General features: G+C 35.2%; 1 protein-coding gene across 1 annotated transcript in view; it reads left to right on the forward strand.

Annotated features, from left to right (window-relative positions):
• Positions 1 to 23190, forward strand: part of LOC150105376 (uncharacterized) — an 85191-nt gene that overhangs the window by 16445 nt on the left and 45556 nt on the right. The window contains exon 2 of the mRNA XM_090394117.1: positions 17879 to 18082. Coding sequence (XP_090250243.1) covers positions 17892 to 18082 — 191 coding nt within the window. The 5' untranslated portion in view covers positions 17879 to 17891. The remainder of the gene's footprint in view (positions 1 to 17878; positions 18083 to 23190) is intronic.

Raw genomic sequence — 23190 nt, forward strand, 5'->3', positions numbered from 1 at the left:
ATAAAGAAATCCAAATGATTTTTGGTGAATTTCATACAATTCAAACCTTTTTTTTTTGACATATCGTAGAGCAGTATCTAAAATTGAAAAAAATTTATCCTAAAATTATCTTGATCACCTATGTGTGTTTCATCAGGCCTTTCTTAATCAAAAAATACTTTTCTTCGAAGTACTCGACTTTCTATAAATTTAATTTCTATTTCTAATAGATTTGACAGTTCTTTAGCAATCTCAAAACAGCTATCAGATACAATCCTGATATTCTCTGCTCTTCAAAGTACTGCACAAACCCTTTAATATGCTTAGTTGCTACGTCTATATGGGATTTTTGCATTTTTGTCATACTTTACTTACTAAATTAACTTTTGACAGAAGCTCATACCAAATTGCAAGGCTTGGTATGAATCTATTCGTTCATATATTGAAACCACTTCTACTTTGATTAGTATTATGTGATGCAGTTTTAAATAATTCTTTTAGTGCATTTAAAAATTCTGGAATTTGAAAACGTACAGCTCTGATTCTATTCTACATTCCCATCTTGTATCACATAACAGTTTTGGAGTTAATTGTTTAACAAATTTCTTTAATATGTCCCAACGTGAAGTTGAGGCAGCAAATGCATATTTTTTTGTATAACATCAAAAAATTTTATAGCTATAATTCATGATTTTGCGACATCCCCTAAAATCAAATTTAAATTATGACAGGAGCAAGGAGTATAAAATGCCCTTTCGTTTTTCATTTAAAATGTAAGCACGGATTCCCTTATACTCCTTTCATATTCGTTCTGTTATCATACCCTTGCCCTCTACAATCTGACAATTTAAGATTTAATTTATTCAAAAGTGATTTTATATTTTCATATATACCTTTTACCAGTAGTGTCATTAGTTGTTAAAAACGTAAAAAAAAAAGTGTTCACGAATTTCAATATCTGCTTCATATATATCTAAAAATTACTAAAATTTGCTCCTGTTGACTAACATCAGCATTAAATGATCTTTTTAAAAGTGGATCAAATTCTGCAATTAATTCTATGATTCCAAAAAAATTACCATTATGGGCTGTGTACATAGTATCAAAATTACCTCTAAAAGCTAAATTATGTTCGGATAAATAAAGAATTGCTGCAACTATTCGTCTTAAAACATTTCTTAACCGTTCTGCTTCAAATTTTATGACATTTTGATTTGCCTGATCAATTGTATTGCGATTTTTTAAATTACATTACATTTGTATCCATGAATACGTGCATTTCATGTGCTCTGGATTTCGTTCGTGCGACTTGAATCTTTCACTTAATGTCGCCAGTCAGAAAAGCCATTATTAATAATAAAAAAAAATTATCATCAGAAGAAAATAACTTACAACAAAAGCAAAAAATAGAGTTTGAATATACAAGCCATATTCTGTTTTGCTTCTCTCCGTTTTTGCAATTGTCCTAACATTGAGCTGTGGAAAAATACCTTGTCATCTTTTGGAAAATCATTTTCAGTCGGAAAATGATTGTACAATTTGTGTTAGTGTTGCGTTCTTCAAAATTTTGCCCATGTTGCTGGATCATCAATAGTAAATAGTTCACCTTCCTCTGGTGTCTCAGTTTTAGGATCTTCAATACTCATTGTTTGACCAAACGCCTCATGTTCTCTGCTTCCTTTGAGTATTTCAGAACTCGCATTATTAATGTCGAAGCCGAAGAACTGTTTGTAGTTATTTCAGAACTCCTGTTAACTGATATATATGAACAACTATGAGTTCAACTTCATAAATTTAAACAGTGAATTTCTTTGACGTACCTCATTTTTCTTGTTTTCGCTTTCGTTTCATGCCCACTTGGATATATTCTTCCATAATAATCTCTCACGACTAGTCATACTCTAGAATTAAATACGATAGATTTAATTATAAAATAAGTTAATAAATTAAAATATAATTACTTACCTGATAAAATATCTAAAATAGATTATATTAGAAAATAAATCTAATATGGATTGAAAACTCCTATTGAAGAAAAATTCTGATGTCGGATAACCTAAAACCAGTTTACGAAATATATTTAAGATGTTTTGCAAGTAATGTCACAAAAAAAAAAAAATTGCCATGACAATACATGTATATACTTGTTAATAAAAATCATAAACTAAAATCAAACTCCTTAAAGTTGTTAAAAACACCTGTTTTAAAATGCACTTTTCCCTCTTTAACACTGTTGTACGATATTGTTACATATCTTAGAGTAGTTTCAAATACTAGCGCTACGACCTTATTTCACTTACTATAACAACAATAGTTGGTTAGAAAATTATACATATTTTCTATATAGTATTCTTTATATAATTACAATATTAATTTATATAATTAAAAAATTTTATTTTCTTTTCAATTTTTTGCGCTTTGCGGGGCCCTGTGCCACTGCACATCCATGAATACAGCCTTGGTTAAGGAGACGTACATTAGATAATATGTGGATAGTTTGGATCTACCACACAATGAGTTTTAGGACTCCATGGAGGTGCCCGTGCACAAATGGCATACATTTTACGTATACGTAAAATATATTATTTTGCATACAAGTATATATCCATTTACATGTAGTAGGTACCATAATCATTGTAGTAAATTTAACATTTTGTTCGCATCTTTCGAAGCCAATGTTTGGTTTTTATGAAGATGTGTTAGGTGTCAGTGTATAAATTTGTATTAGATTTAAAAGTAAATTGTTGGCATATGTTGATGCATGAAAAGTTGTTCTATTTCAGCACTCCAGACCTGTTACTATCAGCCTGTTTTGTAATGTTGTGGTTTGTTCATTGAGTGTTACGGTGCAGAATCATAGTTGGCTATATCATGTCTCAGTATACTCACCTAGAAATTTATAGATAATTGCCACATGACAAACTAGTAGTTAAATTGGAATAGATGGGGTTGGATAGATTAGTACATTGGGTTGGGGATTGGCTGTCTCATAGGTAGCAGCAGGTTGTGTGTGTGGGGAGTGATATCCCAATAAAGGAAACTCACTAGTGGTGTGCCCAGGGGGTCTGTTTAGGGGCCATCATTTAATTTGGACACAAATGACATTGCATAGGGCTTAAATAGTGATATACAGTTGTTTGCAGATGATGCAAAGTTGAGTTATGAGAAGTAGAACAGATCTTGTAACTTTGTCAGAATACCTAAATATTGTTTTAATGGGCGAGTGTGGGGATATCAGTTTAATGTTGCAAAGTGTGAAGTTTCAAAATTTGGGAAGCCAAGTATAAGATTGGGAATATTTTAGGAGGTGGAAATTAGATTTGGGAGTTATGGTGGATAGGGACTTAATTTCGTGAACAATTTCGCTAAAATTAAGAGGACAATGCAGCAGATTGGGGTAATGATGCAGAGAGCACTTACGCATAGAAGTAAGGAGACTAGTTAGGCCACATAAATTACTATGCGCAGATTTGATCGCTAGGTTTTCAGAAGTATGAGATTTGGTGAGGGTTCAGACTATTGACTGGTTTTGGTTTCTGGTCTCTGAAATGTGGAATACATGGTAGAGCCTCTGCTACTAATGGCTCGCAAAAAGTTAAGCAGGTTTGAGCACGGTTAGTAGGGGACCAATCGCTTGATGGTGTTGGCACATTCTCCCTCGATGAGTATTGGGACTCCCTGGAGGTGTCACATAATAATAATACAAATTAGAGCTTAGCAGATAGAAGGGAGACATGATTGAAATGTGTAAGTTGGTAAGAGGTTATTACCAGATTAATGTGGATAAGATTTTTTCATAGAATATCTGCAGATGGGGATAACGAAAGGCCATCCCTGGAAGTTGAGATTTGCAAGAATAATGTGGGTGATTGCAATGCATCGCCTGAGTGTGGCGAGTGTAGAATAATCGTTAAATGCATTTAACGATGAGTCTTAACTCTGTGGAGATCTATAGATAATAATACTAAACTAAATTCGAGCAATCTTTATTACAAATATCGCAAATCAACAGTTTACGACATGCCATAACATATGCAAAGGTTTCTTTTATATGTAACATTAAATTTCTTGTTACAAGAAATAATGCATTTTTGGAAATGTTTGCATACTAATAAAATGAAGTTATTTTTATATTTTAAAATAGGCTGTCGCTAAAAAATTGAAATATTGCTAAATAGCAAGTATTTCTACAATTGTATCTGTTATTGCTACTACGGTTTTTTAAGTTCTCATTTTTCATAAACGAAATTTCACAAAATTTAACTGACCCCAAGTAAGCAGGGCAGTCTTAACATACTAAGCAACTAACGCAGTGCTTGGGGGGCAGCCAAATTTATCTCAACCATAACACAGTTTCTTGTTTTTATTCTATATATTTCCTTGAATTTAGGGGTGACATATACAATAACACCTATGGGTCCAATGCTGCATGTGTCTGATGCCATCTTGATATGATTTTTCCATTGCATTCTATTTTGTGCAAGATGACTCAGTTTGTGTATAGTTTCTGCACCATTTGACAATGTTATCACCCCATTTTGTCTGGTCTTCTGTTTTTGTTCTTTCAATCATTCCAAACAGCATTTTTATTTTCCTCTCATCGTTCATTCTACGTATGGCCAAAGAGATGTAGTTTCCTTTTGATTATTTTCTGGATCAGGTTTTTTTGCTTGTATTCGTCAGTAGATTTCCTCATTGTTCACTTTCTGGATCCAGCTTATTCTCAAGATCTTTCTATAGCACTTCCTCTCAAATGCTAATATCCTCCTTTCAGATTCTCTCAGGAGTACCCAGGCCTCAGCATCCATAGAGCATGCTGCTGAAGATACAGGTGTGCAGTTTAGTTTGCATCTTTATAGCCCAACTCTTCCATATTTTGTCCATGGCTTTTAAAATAGTTGTTGCTCTGGCTATTCTAATTTTTCTTTTTTTTGGGGTCCAAGATATGTGAAGTGTTACACATTTTCCAGTTGAAATATGTCTATGGTAACTCTGTTCAGTAATTCCTGTTGTCCAAATATCATTGTTTTAGTTTTTTCAAAGTTGACATTTAGTCCATATCTTTTCCCTTCTGTGTATAGTGTTTGCAATGTCTCTTCCAGCCTTGCTGCATCTTATTCAATCAGGATGATGTCATCTGCAAAGCAGAGGTAGTTTATTCTCATGCCATTTATTGAAATGCCTCCACCTTCTTTAATTTTATCTAGTGTTCTTCCCAGATGTGAGATGAAGATGATTGGTGATGTTGGGTTCCCTTGACTAGTGGCAAACCAATCTCCAATCCCACCTGCTATCCTGATTTTTGCTTGTGCTTGGCTGTTTATCTCTCAGCAGGCAGATCAATGTATTGTCCATGCCATAGGATTCCAAGACGGCCCATATTATCAAATGCTTTTTGGAAGTCCACGAAACAGCAGTATATCTTTTTGTTCTTTCTTCAAGCTTTCTCTGCTATTAGTCTTAATGAGAGTATTTGTCGCACTGTACTTTGTTCTTTTTGAAATCCAGCTTGCTCATCAGGAAGATGTGCCTCCATATGACCCTTCAGGTGTTCTATTAGTTTCATCAGCACTTTGCCAAGATGACTCATTAATGCAATAGTTCTGCAATTGGTGCATTCTAAAGCACTGCCTTTCTTATGAAGAACAACCAAGACAGATTTTATTTTCCACTCTCTGGACATACCCTGATCTCCATATTTCTTTTGCAACTGATTCTCCATATTTTAGCAGCTTGCTTATTATGTTGTCATCTCCAGGACTCTTGATGTTTTATAGCCTTATTCACCTCCTCTTCCAAGATGTCATTTTCAGAGATCTCTGCTGGTGGAGAGATTGCTTTTAGTTCTTTGATTACTTCTTTTGCAGTATTATCTAGTTGATTTTTATATAATTCGCTGCAATATTTTGTCCATCTGTGTGCTCAATCTGTGATTTCGCTCTTGTCCATTAATACTTTATCACCTTTGCCTGCTACTGATCTTGTTTGCCACTTCCTATTGACATTTCTTTAAGTTTGTAGACCTCTCTAGTTTTGTGTTCTCTATAGTACTATTGTGCAATGTCTTTCCAATGGTCATCCAACCATTTTGGCTTTATCAGATCTTGCTTTCTGTACTACTTTGCATTTTTGATGGTATAACTCATCTGCTGCCTCTGAGTAACTGGCAAAGGAAAGATGGCAGGAGTTCTCTTTTCTCTTGTACCAATTTTAGGGTTTCCTGAGTTATCCATTTCTTTATCTTTTTCTCTTTCAGGAATTACTTCCTCTACTGCTTTTTTAGCACTGTAGTCAGTCATTCTGCTCTTGTATTTATATTTTGTTTTTCACTTGGGGTTTTAAGCTTAGTTTCCAATATATTCTGATATGCTGTTCATAGCCTGTCTTCATTTAGTTTTGAGATGTCTCTAGCTTTTTGAAACTTTCCTTTTGTACTTCTGTTTCAATTAGTTTAATATTTGCAATCACGAAGCTGTGGTCCGAATTAATACCAGCTCCTTGGAATGATATGCACTGTTGAACTGAGGTTCTCCATCTCTGGTCTATTAATATCGGGTCATATTCCTGTGTTTGCAATCGAAGGAGCGCAATGACCATTCATGACAATCTTTTTGTTGGAATTTGGTATTGCAAATTCCAGAAGCATCTCTCCACATTAATTTCTTTCTCCATATCCAAATTTTCCCATCCTGTGTTATGTTTGCCAATCTTTGCATTCCAGTTTCCTCCAATGATGAGTATATCTTGCTTCGGCACCTCATCAATTTCTAGTTATAGATACCTGTGAAATCTCTCAATATTTTCATCTGCACTTTCTGCAGTGGGTTCATATTTGAATGGTCATGATATTAAATGGTTGGGCACTGAATCTTGCAACTATTATTCTTTCACTAACTGATTTGTATCCTATATTTGTATACCATAACAGTGCTGCAAATAAGTGATACAACTATGAAATATTCAGTTCTTTGAAAATTGACTAAATTCGTTTGTGGCTTATGTATTATTTATTTGTAGCTTCAAAATAAGGGTGTTTGTAAGACTTATCAGTTTGTCTGGGGTTGATATAAAGTTGCAGATTAGTGAGGGAGATCAGAATTGCATTTGATAACAGCATTCTTTTTGCACAGTGGGTTTTCTAAATCAAAATATACAGTGGTATATTCTAATTTTGCAGAGGTTTTAATTGCCACACAAGAGCTAGTAATTACCCTGGAACAAATGGAGTTGGATAGACTAGTGTGATGGGTATCAAGTTATGATTAAGAAACATCATCCCAGAAAAGTCTCCATTTATGTGTCCCAAGCTTTGGGGACTTAACAATAAAAGCTGTAAACTTGTGATACAACAGTACCATGGGGCTAATGATTTTGATGCTAATTTTTCCATTTTTTGTATGCTTATTCATTTTTACCTAGTCTGGAAACTGTTCTAGAGACCAAACATGAGTTTATCACTTAAGGCCTCATGTCCATGGTGATTCCAGCCTGTTGGAGAGTGGATACACCAGCTGCTCTGCCAACTAGGCTGGCCATTAACTTGTATGTCAATATTGAGAATGTTTATACATTCAACTGTAGTAGAAATTAAGCAGATAAAAATCCTATGTTATATAGCCAGTAAGTGAAACTCGATCGAACTACGATCTTGAGTAAAACCTAGGGGACTTAACAACAAAAGCTATAAACCTAAAACCTAGAACTACATAAAGCACACCTTTATGGCATTCATATAGTGAAGGTATGCAAGTTCTTTTCACTAAGCTTTGATATCTTCCAGGTCTACCTACTTACTGATGAGACCTCAAAAAAGGTTGAAACCAGTCTGGGTAGTGACCTCCTCTCATAATGTAATGACAGTATTACATCTCCTAAGAGCTGTTTTATATTATGAGTATTATCAAGAATAGTGAGGGAGCTTGCTCCACCTTTTGCTTCGAATTGCCTTCGCCGATAGTTTTTCGGCATTGAAACTCATATAGATCGTAGTTCTTGATCTTGAGTTTCACTTACTGGCTATATAACAACATAGGATTTTTATCCGCTTAATTTCTATTAAGTTGCCAGAAAACTAGCCATTTGGCTTTTCATTTTAATTCAACTGTAGTAGTTCAGATATGTTCCTTTTGTAAAAAAGGACTTGAATAGGCAAGTGAACTAAGACTCACTATTGCTAAGTATAAGGTGTAAAAACTTTGGAAATAAATGATATAATCACGTATTCACAAGAAAGATATTTATTTAACCAAATATTTCGGTCTGGAAATAGCAGACCATCGTCAGTGGTATTACAAGAACAGTTTAAAAAATACAAACTAGAATACTAACAATAGATCGTTAAAATTAGAAAACGCCGCATGATGTTACTTCATTAAGTATGAAACGGAATATTGAAAATAAAGACTGCATCCAAACCCATGCAGAGCATATGATGTAGAGGATGATGGTGATAAGGACCTAAAATTTGGCAATATTGCCATAATCAGCTGAGCTGTGCACCATTTTTGTAATGATGTGGAGGATACTAACTTGTAGGAAACTCGTGGTTCTATTACACGAGGCTTTAATCATGCTGCATATTGATTACTGTGCAATGAGTTTTGGTTACTTGGTTTTCAAAAGGATGAAGATATTGGAAAGGGTAGAGAGAGAGAGAGAGAGAGAGAGAGAGATGATTTCTGGTCTTAAACGTTGAGTGTAATGACCTGCTAAAACAGAATGGATATAAGGGCAACATGATTGAGAAGTTGGTAAGAGGTTATTACCAAATTAATGTAGATATTTTAGGAGAATAAGGTGAACAAGAGAACAAAATTCAAGGTTTTTACATGAAGCATGGGTGATTAGAGTGCATTGAAGTGTGGAATGGTTGATAAACTACTTCTAATCATAAACAAATTCCCTGGAGCTGTGAAATTACTCTTGGCATTACTTTCACCAATAAAATGACTTGAACCCTCTAAGTGAAATGTGTTTAGTGGACATGAATATCAAATTATTAAATGCTAGTTAGCCAGAGCATAGTAGCTTCATAAAATTTTGTAACTTCCCCAACAAAGTCCAGATTTTAGAAAATATTTCTTATTTCAGCAAAATAAGACCAGCCAAACATCATACAAATAGATAACTTAATAGGTACTTACATATTTCACAAAATGTGAAATGTATGCTTTGCAATACATTTAAGAAATTCATTCAAGCTGACTTACAGTGAAATATCAGATAGTATCTTTTCTATTTAACTTAAGTGAAGAAGAAAGATTAATACTTTTGTATTAATTTTCCTGTAGTACATATTACAATCAATTCATACATTGAGTATAGTGATAGCATGTAATATTTGAAATTTTTTAGGTGCAAAGATACAGGCCACAGTTAAAATGCAACAAGTGTTTATAGTGGAAGAAATTGAATGGAATTCATTGTATAAACCTCCTGATCACACTGCATCCAGATCATTCTCAAATCTGATCACTAGTATTTGGAGGGGGATGAATTAACTTTGAAAAGGAGATCAGATGGATAACAAATGATTTCAGGACTTAGTGTTATAAGGATACTAAGGCATGCTGACTGCAGTTCAGTTGATGGATTAAGGGGTGAACAGCATTTCAACTGTGGTATTTATAGAACAATAGGGAGATCTTTCATATGGTAAAATAAGGGAAAGGAGCAAATAAAAGATTACAGAATATAATTGAGCGAGAAGTTGCTGGTATGAGATGTTGGAACCATATGAGGGAGGGGGGAGGATAGTTAAAGTTTCTTGATAAACACCTAGAACAAGAATATTAATAGTTATAAGAAACTACATACCAATAGCATTTAAAAGTAATCAGTGCTTGTATTCTTATATCCTCATATGTTCTTTCTTGTGGTTATATCAGTGCTTTAATAATATAATTTTTTGTTCTAAATGGTTCAGAATTTTACAGCCCTCTCCTTGTAGAATGCATTGCCTGATGGTGAGGATAGCAGATTATTCCATGCAATTGCTCTTCTAGGTCCCTTTTATCATACCTGGATTTAAACACATTCAAATTCTCTGCAGATGCCATGTTCTCAAGCAATGCATTCCAGTCATTCACAATTCTCCATGCAAAAAATCTGCTCACCCCCCCCTCCCTTTATACAGCTTTCAGGGATAACCTCTTGTTCTCTCACCATCTTAATGTAAAACCTCTTCAATTAATCCTACAATTCCTTACCAACTTGTACATCTATCAGATTGCCCTTTTCCTCCTATCTGACTCTGCAAATTGCATCATTTCAACCTTTCGTTATATTCAACATTCTAGAGATAAGAAACTATTTGGGTCAATCACCTCTAGACCCTCTCCAATATTTCTTCATCCTCTTGAAAACCAGTGACCAAATCTGTGTACAGTAATCCATATGTGGCCTAATCAGATCCTTATACTATGGAACCAGAATATTTCTCTTTAAGTTGGTGTCCTGCATCATTCCCACAATTTTGGGAATGTCTTATAGATTTCAGATCCTTATCCACCATCACCTCACTATCTCTTATTCCCACTAAGAGTAAATTCTACATCCCATCTTTGTTTTACAAATTTTAAAACCTTGTATTTTGCAACATTCAACTAGTGCCCCCACTCATGTGGTCATTCACTCGGGCTATTCAAGTCTTCTTGTAAGGCCACATCTGCTCTAATTCTCATAGTTTGTCCCAATTTACATCATCTGCAAACAGCTATATCCCATTCGAATTTTCCCCAATATCAACATGCAGTTTAGACAACAATGGCCCTAAAATTCTCCCCTGAGGTGTGCACGCACACACACATACACTTGTGACTTTCCTCTTCTGGGTCAATGGAAAACGGTTCTTGTGGCTTTTGTAGTTGTAGTGGTTCTAGTTGTGCTTCAAGCATGCATTGCTAAAAAACAAGAGGGAAAGCATAACAGTAAAGAACAAGAAATCGGGGGAAAAGATAAATATGGAAAAGATGATAAAGTAAAATATGAGAAACAAGATAAGAAAAGCAAGGCACATGAGTAAGTAATTAGATTCCAAAATTAAAATACACTTGGTATTATTACTAAAATATACTTTGGTAATATACAAAGTGATGCCTATTAGACGGCCAACCTCCAATCCAATGTACTAGTCTAATATCCAATCCCATCTGCTCTAGTTTGACTAGAAACTTATGTGATCTATCAAAAGCCTTTGCAAAGTATACTACTGTATCCATGTCCAATGCTGCTGCTGTCACCTTATTGTAATAGGTATATTACTAAAATAAATTTAGTTTAATCCTTTATCCAAGTGTAAGCAAACAAAGCTTGTGCCTGAAATTTATTATAGTCTAACCAAGTGGGGGGAAAAAACTTCTAACATAATTACTAAAACATGATCTCCCTTTTAACAAATCCATGCTATCTACTGTCAACCCAATTCAATCATACATAGTTCTTGATTCTCACCAGCCTTTCTAATACTTTATCTACAACACCTGACACACAGATTGGTCTATAATTTGAAGCTTGAATTCTGTCGGCTCCTTTATGAAGTGGTATAATATTGCCTTCCTTTCACTCCTTTTGGAATTTGTCCCAATATAAGATTCATATTAAATAAATGTCAAGGTAGATGCAAAATATGCAATGATGTAGAATCCCACAGCTTTATTAATATCAAGTTTCCTTAATTCTCCATATCTCTTCTCGTCATCCACTGCTCTCCAACTCTTTCACAACAACAAAAGATCTTTATTAACTGTTCATTAAAATTCTCAACTATATATATATCTACTTATTACAATAAAGTGACTGCTTCCTTGGACAGAGGAGAAGGATACACAGTAATATACTTGGATTTCACAAAGGCTTTTCATAGAGTACCTCATAAGTTGACAGTCAAACTAGAGCAGAAGGGGTTGGATATTAGGTTAGTGCATTGGATTGGAGACTGTTGATCTGATAGGTATCAACAAGTTGTGTACGGTGGGGGGTGCAATCTCCAGGAAAAGGAAAGTCACTAGTGGAGTGCCTCAGGGGTCTGTTTTAGGGTCATCACTGTTTAACTCCAATATTAATGATATTGGCAAAGATTTGGATGGAGATAATCAGTTGTTTGCAGATGAAGATGCAAAGTTGGGATGAACCATAAAGAGTAGTGAAGATCTTCAAGCCTTACAAGAAGACTTGAATAAATAGTGATTGGGCATGGAAATTGGGATGCGAGTTCAATGTTGCAAAATGCAAGGTTTTAAAATTTGGAAAAGAAAGATGGATGCAGAATTTGTGCTTGGTGAGAATATATTGTTGGAGTTGGAGGAAATAAGAGATCTGGGGGTGATAGTGGATAAGGATCTAAAATTTAGGGGACACATTGCCAAAATTGTGAAGACAACACAAAGGCTTCTAGGAATGATGCGGAGACACTGACGTGTAGAAGTAGGGAGATTCTTGTTCTGTTGTATAAGGCTTTGATTAGGCCACACATGGACTATTATGCTCAGATTTGGTCACTGGGTTTCCAGAAGGATGAAGAGATGTTGGAAAGGGTTCAAAGGTGACTAAGGTAGTTTCTGACCTCTGGAATGTTGAGTATGAGGAAAGATTGAGAAGATGTAATTTGCAGTCTGGTGGACAGGAGGAAAAGGGAAGATATGATAGAGACCTAGTAGTTGGTAAGGGGTTGTTATAGGATCAATGGTGAAGTTTTACAGAGAATAGTGGGAGATCAGGGGAGAATTGGAGATTATCCCTGGAAACTGTATAAAGAGGGTGTGAGTAGGGGAGTGAGAGGCAGGTTTTTTCGTGCAGAGTTGTGAATGATTGGAATGCCTTGCCTGAGAGTGTGGTGTATGCAAGGAGTTTGAGTATGTTTAAGACGTGGTATGATGTGTGTGATAAAAGGACCTCCCAGATGAGTCTTTGACTCCATGAGGTCTTGGGATAATAATAATATTATCTAAAGAAATTGTATTTTTGTGCCATTTTCTTCACTCAGTGCTATCCTACCATAATCATTCTTATTTTTGCTGTCTACATTATTTTATACATCTGAAACAGCATTGATCTATTCCTCTGCAAGTTCCCATTTTCATATGTTCAGGCAATGGTCTAAAATTATCTTGGGTTTCTTTAGACCTGACTAATTTCCCATGACTGACCAACAAGGGATAATTTGTCTTCACTAATCTTTATCCTACTTTTACCTAGCTATGAGCAAAGTATGCATGCAAATTAAAATTTTCACATGCATGCTCAAAACTAAATCATGGGTCTAATTCTGAGCATATATGTTAAAATTTCGCAGGGTATGTCCTCAGTACTGATCTAATGAAAAGCTTAGCTGCTCTATATACAAAATAGTCTAGTTAACTATTTTGTGTACACTTTATTCATACAAATTTGTTATAATGGTCACTTTGATTTTTTAGTTTAAATATGCAGTGATAGCAAGAGGTAATTTTTTTTAATAGGTTTTAGAATAAGATTTGGGCTTGCAAACTTTGGAAATCCTCAAATGCATCACAAATATAAAGCAGCTTTGCATTAAAAGCAAGGATTAATTTCATCAGTAAATGCAAAAAAAATTATGCAATCCCCTCTTATGGGAAGGCTTCTTTCAAGTCACAATTCCTAAATATGCAGCTTTTTTTTAAACATTCATTCAAAGATGAACTCTTAGTACTAAACTTTCTAAGAAATTTGTTATCCAAGTGTAAATTAACTTTGTTCTGCTTATAGTATCTTCATGACTACTTGCATAATACCATGCATTAATTTGTCAAGCAAGAGCAGGTAGCTTGCAGAGATCAGATGCACTGAAAGTAGAATGTATCAAGAATGATTAGAAATGTGAAAGAAGAGATTAGGAAACTGGAAATGATCAATATGAAGAATCAGTAGGAGTGACAGAGTTATGGGAATGATAGGTGAATAGAATCGGAAGAGGGAATGAGAGAAAGGTGTAACAGTGCAGGAACCAGGGATGAAGAGATAAAAGGACAGCAGATAAGTGGAACAAAGAAAAGTGAGAAAGAAACAGTGATGTGTTCTACAAGGTAAAATGCCAGAAGAGCGTTTGCCTGGAAGAATGATAGTGACTAATTGCAGTGAAATGGATGAGATGATTGTGATAATGGGCACAAATGACTTGAGGTGGTGGGAAGCTGGTGGCAAGAGATCTGAGGTTCATGCTTGAGGTTGTACAGAGGAAGATGGGGAACATAGTGATGTCCAGGTATGATAATGATGTGGAGAAGAGCATCAATAGTATAATAGCTGGAATGTGTTGAAAGAGGCTTGGATTATGTCGATGCTTGGAGGGCATTTGAGAATAGAAAGAAACCATATGCAACAGTTTGCATTTGAATGAGGATGTATGGAATCTAGAGAGAATGCTGTTCTCTGAACAAGTTGGTGTGTCAATGCTGGGAAACAAATTAACAAGGTGGGTGGTAGCAGGGTTGGCCTCTTGTGGGAATAGTTGCTTAAGAGAAAGGGAATACATCATATAATGCAGATTCCAGTGGAGTCTGGAGGGGATAATGAGAAGTATGAAAAGAGTGACAATACTGAGATTCTTTATACTAATGCCAGGAGTATCAAGGATAAAGGAGATGAATCTCTATCACTGATAGCATCAGCTTATCCAAAGATTATTGGATCTCTGAGACATCAAAGATGACATACTAACAGGAATAAAAGTAGCAGCATTTTTTGAAAAGATAGGAAGGGCAAATGCAGTGGAGTACTACTTATAAGTGAATTAAATCTTCTCAGAATGGATGATTTGGAGGGCAGTGGCATTACTGGTTTTGAAAACATATGTGGTAAGATAGAAGTAGGAAGGACAGGATATTTAATGGGGTGTGCTATAAGCCAGGGAGCATAGAGAGTAAAGAATAAGATGTTTAGGCAGTTGATCTTGGTTATACATATAATTTCATTGTATCAGTATAAATTAGAAAAAGAAAACTATATGTAATGGAATTTCTGGAATTCTTGAGGGGCAAATGTCTTAGGCAACATGTAATAAAAGGAACACAAGGTTCAAAAGTTCTAGATTTGGTCATAGCATCAGAAGATCTGATTTTTAACTGCTGGCATCTCTGCCCTCTGTTGGAGGGAGTGGCTGTAGTTTTGACTTGGATGATGAATAGATATGCAGGAGTATCAAAGAAAAAAAAGAATATATGTGGAATTATAAGACAGGTGATTATAATTATAATAATCTTACAAATTAGCTTGGGGCAGTTCCATGGATGGAGGAATTGGAAGGGTGAAGTATCGGTGCTTGAGAACTTATGAAGGAATATTATCAGCAATAGGAAGTTTTATACTAAAAGTGAAGAAAAGACAATTTGGTGTAAAGTAGATAACAGATGATATCAAATGGGAACTGCAGGTAAAAAAAGGGTTATGCAAGAGATAAGGAAAGGGGTGGAGAGCAGATACATGGCTGACTTAGGCTAGCAGAGTGACCAGTGATAAAGAAGGCAAAACTAGAATATGAGAAGATTGGCCCTGAGATCCAAAGAAAATGCATGCTAAGGAATTCTTTTGTGGTCAGTAGGAGAAATGATGGTATAAGAATTTTTTTGTTGGATAAAGATGGAAATAGTGGCTGTAAAAGACAGTGGAGTTGTTCATTTAACACTCTATTTGGGTATTACATCCTGCATGAGTAGGTTTTTTAATACTAAAAAACCTACTCATGCAGTTTTTTCGTATAAAGGAAGGTTCAAGGTTTAGAAGTGCAAGAAGAGTATCAAATACTGAATACTCTGAATGTCAAAGCAATGGGACTTAAGATTTTGCCATGGGTTTGGGAGAATGAGCTGAAAAACTGATAGCTCTGACCTGGCTTTTCAGTGAAAATCTGGCCATGGGGAAATGTCCAACAAGTGTAAGGTAAGAGTGCATAAGATTGCCATTGCATAGGGTTGGTAGCAGACTAAAAGTGTTGAACCATAGACCAGTTTTTTATTTCATCAGTAGTTAAGATTTTAGAGAAATTAATGAGGGATCATTTAGTGTTGGATAGATAAGGGTAATGTTGTCTGCATAGATTTAAAGGGTGCTCTTATTTTAGTAATGACTTTTATAATAGTGATGAGCAGTTGATGAGGGAAAGGAATGTTGAAAGTTTTTTCCACTTGGTTAGACTATAATATAGTTTAATCCTTTTTCCAAGTGTAAGCAAACAAAAGTTTGCACCTAAAATATCTTTAGGACTGAGGCAACTTTTGGTAAAGGTGGACCAAGCTCTCATCACTCCTTGTCTTAGTATCTCCCATAATGCAAAACACATCTCCTTGCAGACATGTATAATGCTGTGCATTAAGGGAAGGGCCACTACTTAGACTGGTTTCAACCTTTCTTGAGGTCTCATCAATGGGAGCCAGACCCAGAAGTGGTGATACTAAGGTGGTGACAATGGAGATGAGAGCTTGGTCCTAAAGATACTTCAGGTGAAAACTTTGTTTGCTTACACTTAGATAAAGGATTAAAATAAATTTATTATGGAAAGGAAAGTTCTGCCATTTTTTTTATTTTTTTTTACCAAAGCATTTGACAGAATATCACATAAGCTGATATTGAAGTTGCAGCACATGGGGGTAGATGTTAGGTTAGTAAACTGGATTTGGGATTGGCTATCTGATAGGTATCAGTTATGAGGGAGAAGTAGTAAAGAAGCAGAAGGTTAAGAGTGGGGTTTCACAGGGCTCAGTAGTGGGACCTGTACTGTTTAATCTTTATATTAATGACAATCTCAATGGATTGCAGTGGGATATTCAGTTGTTTTGCAGATGAAGCTGGTAAAAGTTATTAGTAATAGTGCAGATGTGGTAGCCCTCCAAGAGAACTTGAATAAACTGGACAGATGCCCAATGAATGGGATATCATTTTTAATTCAGCTAAATGTAAAATCTTGAAGTTTGGGATATATATCAATGGGTGGCTGCATATTCTGGAGGAAGTGGGAGGCAAGCAATTTGAAGGTTGATTGACATACCTAAAATTCAGAAAATATTGCAAGGGTGGTGAAGAAAATCCAGAAGATTACTACAATATTAGTCAGGATGCTGACCTGTAGAGAACTTATCATTCCATTGTATGAAGCCCTGATCAGACCACCCCTGGGTTGTTGTGCTCAAATTTGGTCCCCAGAATTTGAAGGGGATAAATTAACTGTAGACAGATATCAGGACTGGAAAATGTCAGTTATGAGGATAGGCTGAGGGAATGTGAATTGCAGAGTTTAGTAGATGAGAGAGATGATTTACTTGATCTGTTGAAAGGTAAATTTGATATTGAAGAATTTTTTGTTTGTAAGAAGGACCATCGTTGGAAGTTGAGAAAGGAAGTTGTGAACAAAAAGGTAAGAAGTGGTTTCTTTGCATGGAAGGTGGTTGAACTGTGGAATGCATTGCATGATAGTGGTGAGCATGATTGGTCAATGGATTCAAGTGGTAGTATGATGCTGTTTTCTACGGTGGTCCTCCTCTGAGTTTTGGCTCCATGGAGGTCTGAATCAAAACTATATACATGTTCAAAAGGAAGTGTTCTACATTTTGGGATACTAAAGCAATCAGCAATGTAGTCATCAGCATCTAAACTGATCTAGGGACATGAGTTCATTTAATGTAGAACTTAAATGCAATATTTTCAGTAATGAGGAATTAACTATTGAAATTGCATGTTTTGGATCCTTTGTGTAGTATCAATGAATAACTTAAAGTGGCATGTGCTATTGTTAGATAACTGAGTGTCTAGGTATCTGATAGGCTTTTTGAGTATCTTCATTGATAATTGCAATAAAGAAGCATGCTAAAAAATTTGAAATTTATTTCACTGAAACTAACTTTGGAATTGAGCACCTTGCTTTATTCATACTTGATTGCTATATTTACAGGTTATATCTAACTATGAGGAAAACGGTTCTTGTGGCTTTTGTAGTTGTAGTAGTTCTAGTTGTGCTTCAAGCATGCATTGCTAAAAAACAAGAGGGAAAGCATAACAGTAAAGAACAAGAAATCAGGGGAAAAGATAAATATGGAAAAGATGATAAGAAAAAAGTAAAATATGAGAAACAAGATAAGAAAAGCAAGGCACATGAGTAAGTAATTCGATTCCAAAATTAAAATACACTTGGTATTATTTTTGATATTTCTTTTGCCCATAAATAAAATATTACTATACTTAATATTCCTTCAGGAATATGCTTATTTTATCTTTTAGAGTTGAAAGCAGTTCTTCAGCCCTTACACTTAAGTAGTGTTGATTACTAAACAATGATAGTAAATGATCACAATCACGAGACAGGTTTACAACTTTAAATTTTAGGTACTGTGGATGACCAAAAGTTGATCTGCAAACCCTTGCTCTAAAGATCAAATAGAACTTTTAAAGCCATCTTAATCCTCCACTAAGCAGGGGCATTAATTTAAAACTAAGATGAATTTAATCTGTACTTGGCCAACTAGCCCGGCAAGCTTGGGATACATTGCATTCTAACATCCAATTAATACTGGTGCTAGGTGTAAATACTGAATACCTTTACGGTTCCAAAGTAGTGAGCATAGTTGCAGCATTATATGCATTCTAAACTGCTTACTGGTGAAGCAAACTCGCTCTGTCATGAGTGATGCACCAATCTTTCTTCTCCTGAGAGAAGAGACAAGGAATAAAAGTCTAAATGACAATGTTATTGTTGATATCATATACTCTAGAACACTAAAGTAGTGTAGTGAGGATTTGAAATTGGAAGTGATCACAGTTTTTAGTCTTGAGCAGAATAAAAAAAAAATTCAATTTCATATTGAAAAGACCATGTAAGAAAGTTTTAAAGCAAATAAAAGTTGAGCAGTTCTCAGATGTGAACTGTAGAATCAAATACACAAACATTATTCAAGAAAAAATGAGTTTGTTAAAAAGAACCAAACCTTGAAGATTCAGTGGCAAGCCATGAAGAAAACATTGATTCAGCCAGAGAGGCATGTGGCGAGATTGTCTGCAAGGATAGAAAAATCAGCTCCATGGTGGTGAACATAGGAAGTTAGAGGCAGTGAAAAAAAAGAAAGCATAGTGAAAGTGCCTGGCAAATAAGTCAGCTTGTGCTCTTAGAGAATATAGACAAATGTAAGAAAGCTAAACTGTGTAAAACTAGATAAACAAACTACAGTCATGGGAAGACTTTGATAAGAACATAGAAAATTAATATCAAGAAGGTTGCAAGATATTCTGGAGGTTGTTGAAAGTCGGTAGAGGAAAGTGCTGTAAAAGGAATTAGAGATGAAAAAAGTGACATGAAAACTAGAGAAAAATATCCTTTAGTAAAATTTGCTAAATGAAACAGTGATAGCATAAATGGTAAAAAAAAAAAAAAAAAAAACACTAGCCAGGCATGCAATCAGGAATACATATCCATACTTGAAGTAGAAAAAACCATCAAAAGCCTGAAATGTGGAAAGGCAGCTGGAGCAGATAATATTTGACAAGAAATGCTCATATGTAATTAAAGTATTATAGTGTCTGCACTACATAGTTCAGAAAGCCTGGACAGACGGATGAATTCCAGATGATTGGAGTAGGGCTCTCATAGTACCCATATATATAAAAAGGGAAATAAAACAATGAGAATTAGAGGTATTTCCCTGAGTGTTGTTGGTAAGATATATGCAAGTATACTTGAGAAACGGTTGAAGGATTGTGGAAGAGCAGCTTGGTTAAAAAAAAGTTGGATATAGGTGAAATACAGGTTGTCAGGATCAGTTTTCTCTTTACAACAAATAGTTGAAATCATGAGAATATAAGAGATCTCTATTTGAATTTTATACATCTGGAAAAAGCATGCCAAGTGCTGTTCAAAATGCTAGAGGTGTTTGGTGTCAGTGGAGCATTATATCTAGCAATACTTAGTCTTTGAGTTCAGCAGACAGAATTGAAGGAAAATCTGGTGTCAGACAAAGATGTACATTATCTTCTGTTATTCATGATCTATATGGATCACATTGTGAAAGAAAGTGGTATTAAACATGATATCGAAATTGGAGATGTTAATGTCAGCTCTTTGCTTTATGTGGATGATGTTATACTTCTAAATAAATCTGCTACAAGTTTGCAAGATTCCCTGACTAAATTGAATAACTGTTGTAATAGATATGGTATGAAGGTCAGCAATAACGGGGGAAATAAAAGTTGCAAAGAACATTGTCTTTGCAACTTTCATTATAAAGACAATGAAAATAGGCATAAGCATTGAAAATATCAACTGCATTATGAATGAAGAACCTATAGAACAAGCAAAATATTTCAGCTACTTAGACGAGATTTTTAGTGAAGATGGTAAATTAAATATGGAAATGGCAACAATCAACAAAGCTGGTATGGTAGGAAGTCATCAAATTCCTGACATGTACCCTCAAGGGGGGGTGTACAGGATATGATAGTACTACATGTAAAATTTACATCATTACTAACTTCCTATCTACAATTTTCCTCCAGATCAGTCTGTTACTTGTCAAGACTCCAACATTATCAGATCTTATATTTCTATTGTCAAAGTCACTTTGTACCGTATCAATCCACCTATGTCTTGGTCTTCCTCTGGGTCGTTTTCCTGCCAACCTGGCAGAGAACACTTGTTTCGCTAATCTTTCCTCACCCATTCTGTTTAAGTGACCATGAGATTAGCTCTGCAAACGCATTCCTGGATGCTGACAATGTCAAGTTCTTTCCTAATATCCTCGTCATTTTTAATATGATATTGCCATTGATGCCATCTGTTCACTCTAATCTTTCTCAGCACTCTCATATCTGCAGTCTCTAGTCTTTGATCAAGTGTTTTACTTCTGACCCAGCTCTCGCATCCATAAGTTAAAATTGGTTTCAAAACTGTCTTGTATAAAGTTATTTAGTGTTTTGACTAATTTCTCTCTTATTCTATATGAATTTATTCAATTGACTACCTGCCATACCACCTTAGTTGATTCTGTTGTCTATTTCCATATTTAATTTACCATCTTCACTAAAAATCGTGCCTAAGTAGGTGAAATATTTTACTTGTTCCACAGGTTCCCTGTTCACAACACAGTTGACATTTTCAACAATTCTACCTATTTTCATTGTCTTTGTCTTTTTAATGCTGACCTTCATACCATATCTATTACAACAGTTATTCTATTTAGTCAGGGAATCTTGCAAACTTGTAGCAGATTTATTTAGAAGTATAACATCTGCATAAAGCAAAGAGCTGACATTAACATCTCCAATTTTGATATCATGTTTAATACCACTTTCCTTCATAATGTGATCCATATAGATAAAAACAGAGGATAATGTTCATCCTTGTCTCATGCCAGATTTAGCATTAAACCATCTTCCTGCACTTCCTTCAATTCTAACTGCGGACTTACAACTCAAATAAAGATTAAGTATTGCTTGATATAATGCCCTATTGACACCATATAACTGTAGCGTATTGAATAGATTCTCTCTTGGCACCTTTTCATATGCCTTCTCCAGATCGACAACTTAAATACAGATCTTTGTTATATTCCCATGCTTTCTCAACTATTTGTCGTAAAGTGAAGATCTGCTCCTGACAGCCTTTATTTGGCCTGAATCCAGCTTGTTCTTCACCAAGCTTTTCTTCCACAATTCTCCTGAACTGTTTCTCAAGTATACTTGCATAGATCTTGCCAGGAACACTCAGTAGGAAATACCTCCTGTAATTCTCACATTCAGTTTTATTTCCCTTTTTATGAGTACTATTAAAGCTCTACTCCAGTCATCAGGAATTCGTCCATCTGTCCAGGCTTTCTGAACTATGCAGTGCAGCCACTGTAAGACTTTTATACCACCATACTTCAGCATTTCTGGTCAAATATCATCTACTCCTGCTGCCTTTCTACGTTTCAAGCCTTTGATGGCTTTTTCTACTTCAAGTATGGATATGTATTCCTGACTGTATGCCTGGTCAGTGTTTTTTATCACTGTGCTGTCATCACTGCTTGTCTCATTTAGCAATTTTTCGAAGTAATTACTCCATACTTCAAGGATATCTTTTTCTCCCGTTTTAATGTCACCTTTATCATCTCGAACTCCTTTTACAGCACTGTTTCCTCCATTTCTAAACTTCTTCAACAACCCTTCAAAATATTTTGCTACTTCCTGATATTTATTTTCTATGTTCTTGCCAAAGTCCTCCCATGACTTTTGTTTAGCTAGTTTTAGTGTTTTGTTTTCTTACATTTGTCTATTCTCTAAGAGCAAAAGTTGACTTATTTGCCAGGAACTTTTGATATGCTTCTTCTTTTCCTTCACTGTCTCTTTAACTTCCTGTGTCCACCATGGAGTTCTGATTTTTCTATCCTTGCAGACAACTCACCACATGCCTCTGGCTGATTCGATCAGGGTTTTCTTCAAGGCTTGCCACTGAATATCCAAGGTTTGGTTCCTGTTCTTAAATTTCTTCAATAATCATTGTTTTAGACTACAGTTCACATCTGAGAGCTGCTCAACTTTTATTCACTTTAAAACCTTCTTGCATGTTATTCTTTTCAATATGAAATTGAATTTTATCTTGCTCAAGACTAAATAATGATTACTTTGAATTTCAAATCCTCTCTACACTCTGTTGTCCTGCAAACATCACTGTCAACAATAACATAGTCAATGAGACTTTTCTTATTCCTTGCTTCTTTCCATGTGAATTTGTGCACATTTTTATGTTGGAACATAGTGTTAGTAATAACCAGTCCATGTCCTGAGCAGAAATCCAACAGGTATTTGCCATTATTATTAGCTTTGCTCTTTTCTCCAAAGTTTTCCAAAATATTTTTGTATGTCTGACAATCATTTTCTACTATGCTATTTGGATACCCAACAAGGACCATCTTTTTCATTGTGTCAGTTTCTTTTTCTAAAGCATCAAGAAATTCCTCTACTTCAACCTTTAGTAGAACCTTCTGTGGGACCACAGGTACAAATAAGTCTCACTGTCCAATTTTCCATTCTGATATTAGCCCACATCACTCTACTTGAGACTGACTGCCATTCAAGAAGATTAGCCTCGTATTGTGTTGAATACTATGGCTACTCCTTCTTTTCCTTGATTGTCATTTCTTGAATATAACATTTTGTATTTCTTTCTCAGAAAGATCTCACCAGTTTGTCTTTTTTGTTTGTCACCCCTATTATGTCAATCTGGTACTTATCTAATTC

Source organism: Typopeltis vanoorti, chromosome 6 (assembly GCF_054136105.1).
Source record: "Typopeltis vanoorti isolate ZY-2024b chromosome 6, IOZ_Tvanoo_1.0, whole genome shotgun sequence".
In the NCBI taxonomy this organism is placed as follows: Eukaryota; Metazoa; Arthropoda; class Arachnida; order Uropygi; family Thelyphonidae; genus Typopeltis; species Typopeltis vanoorti.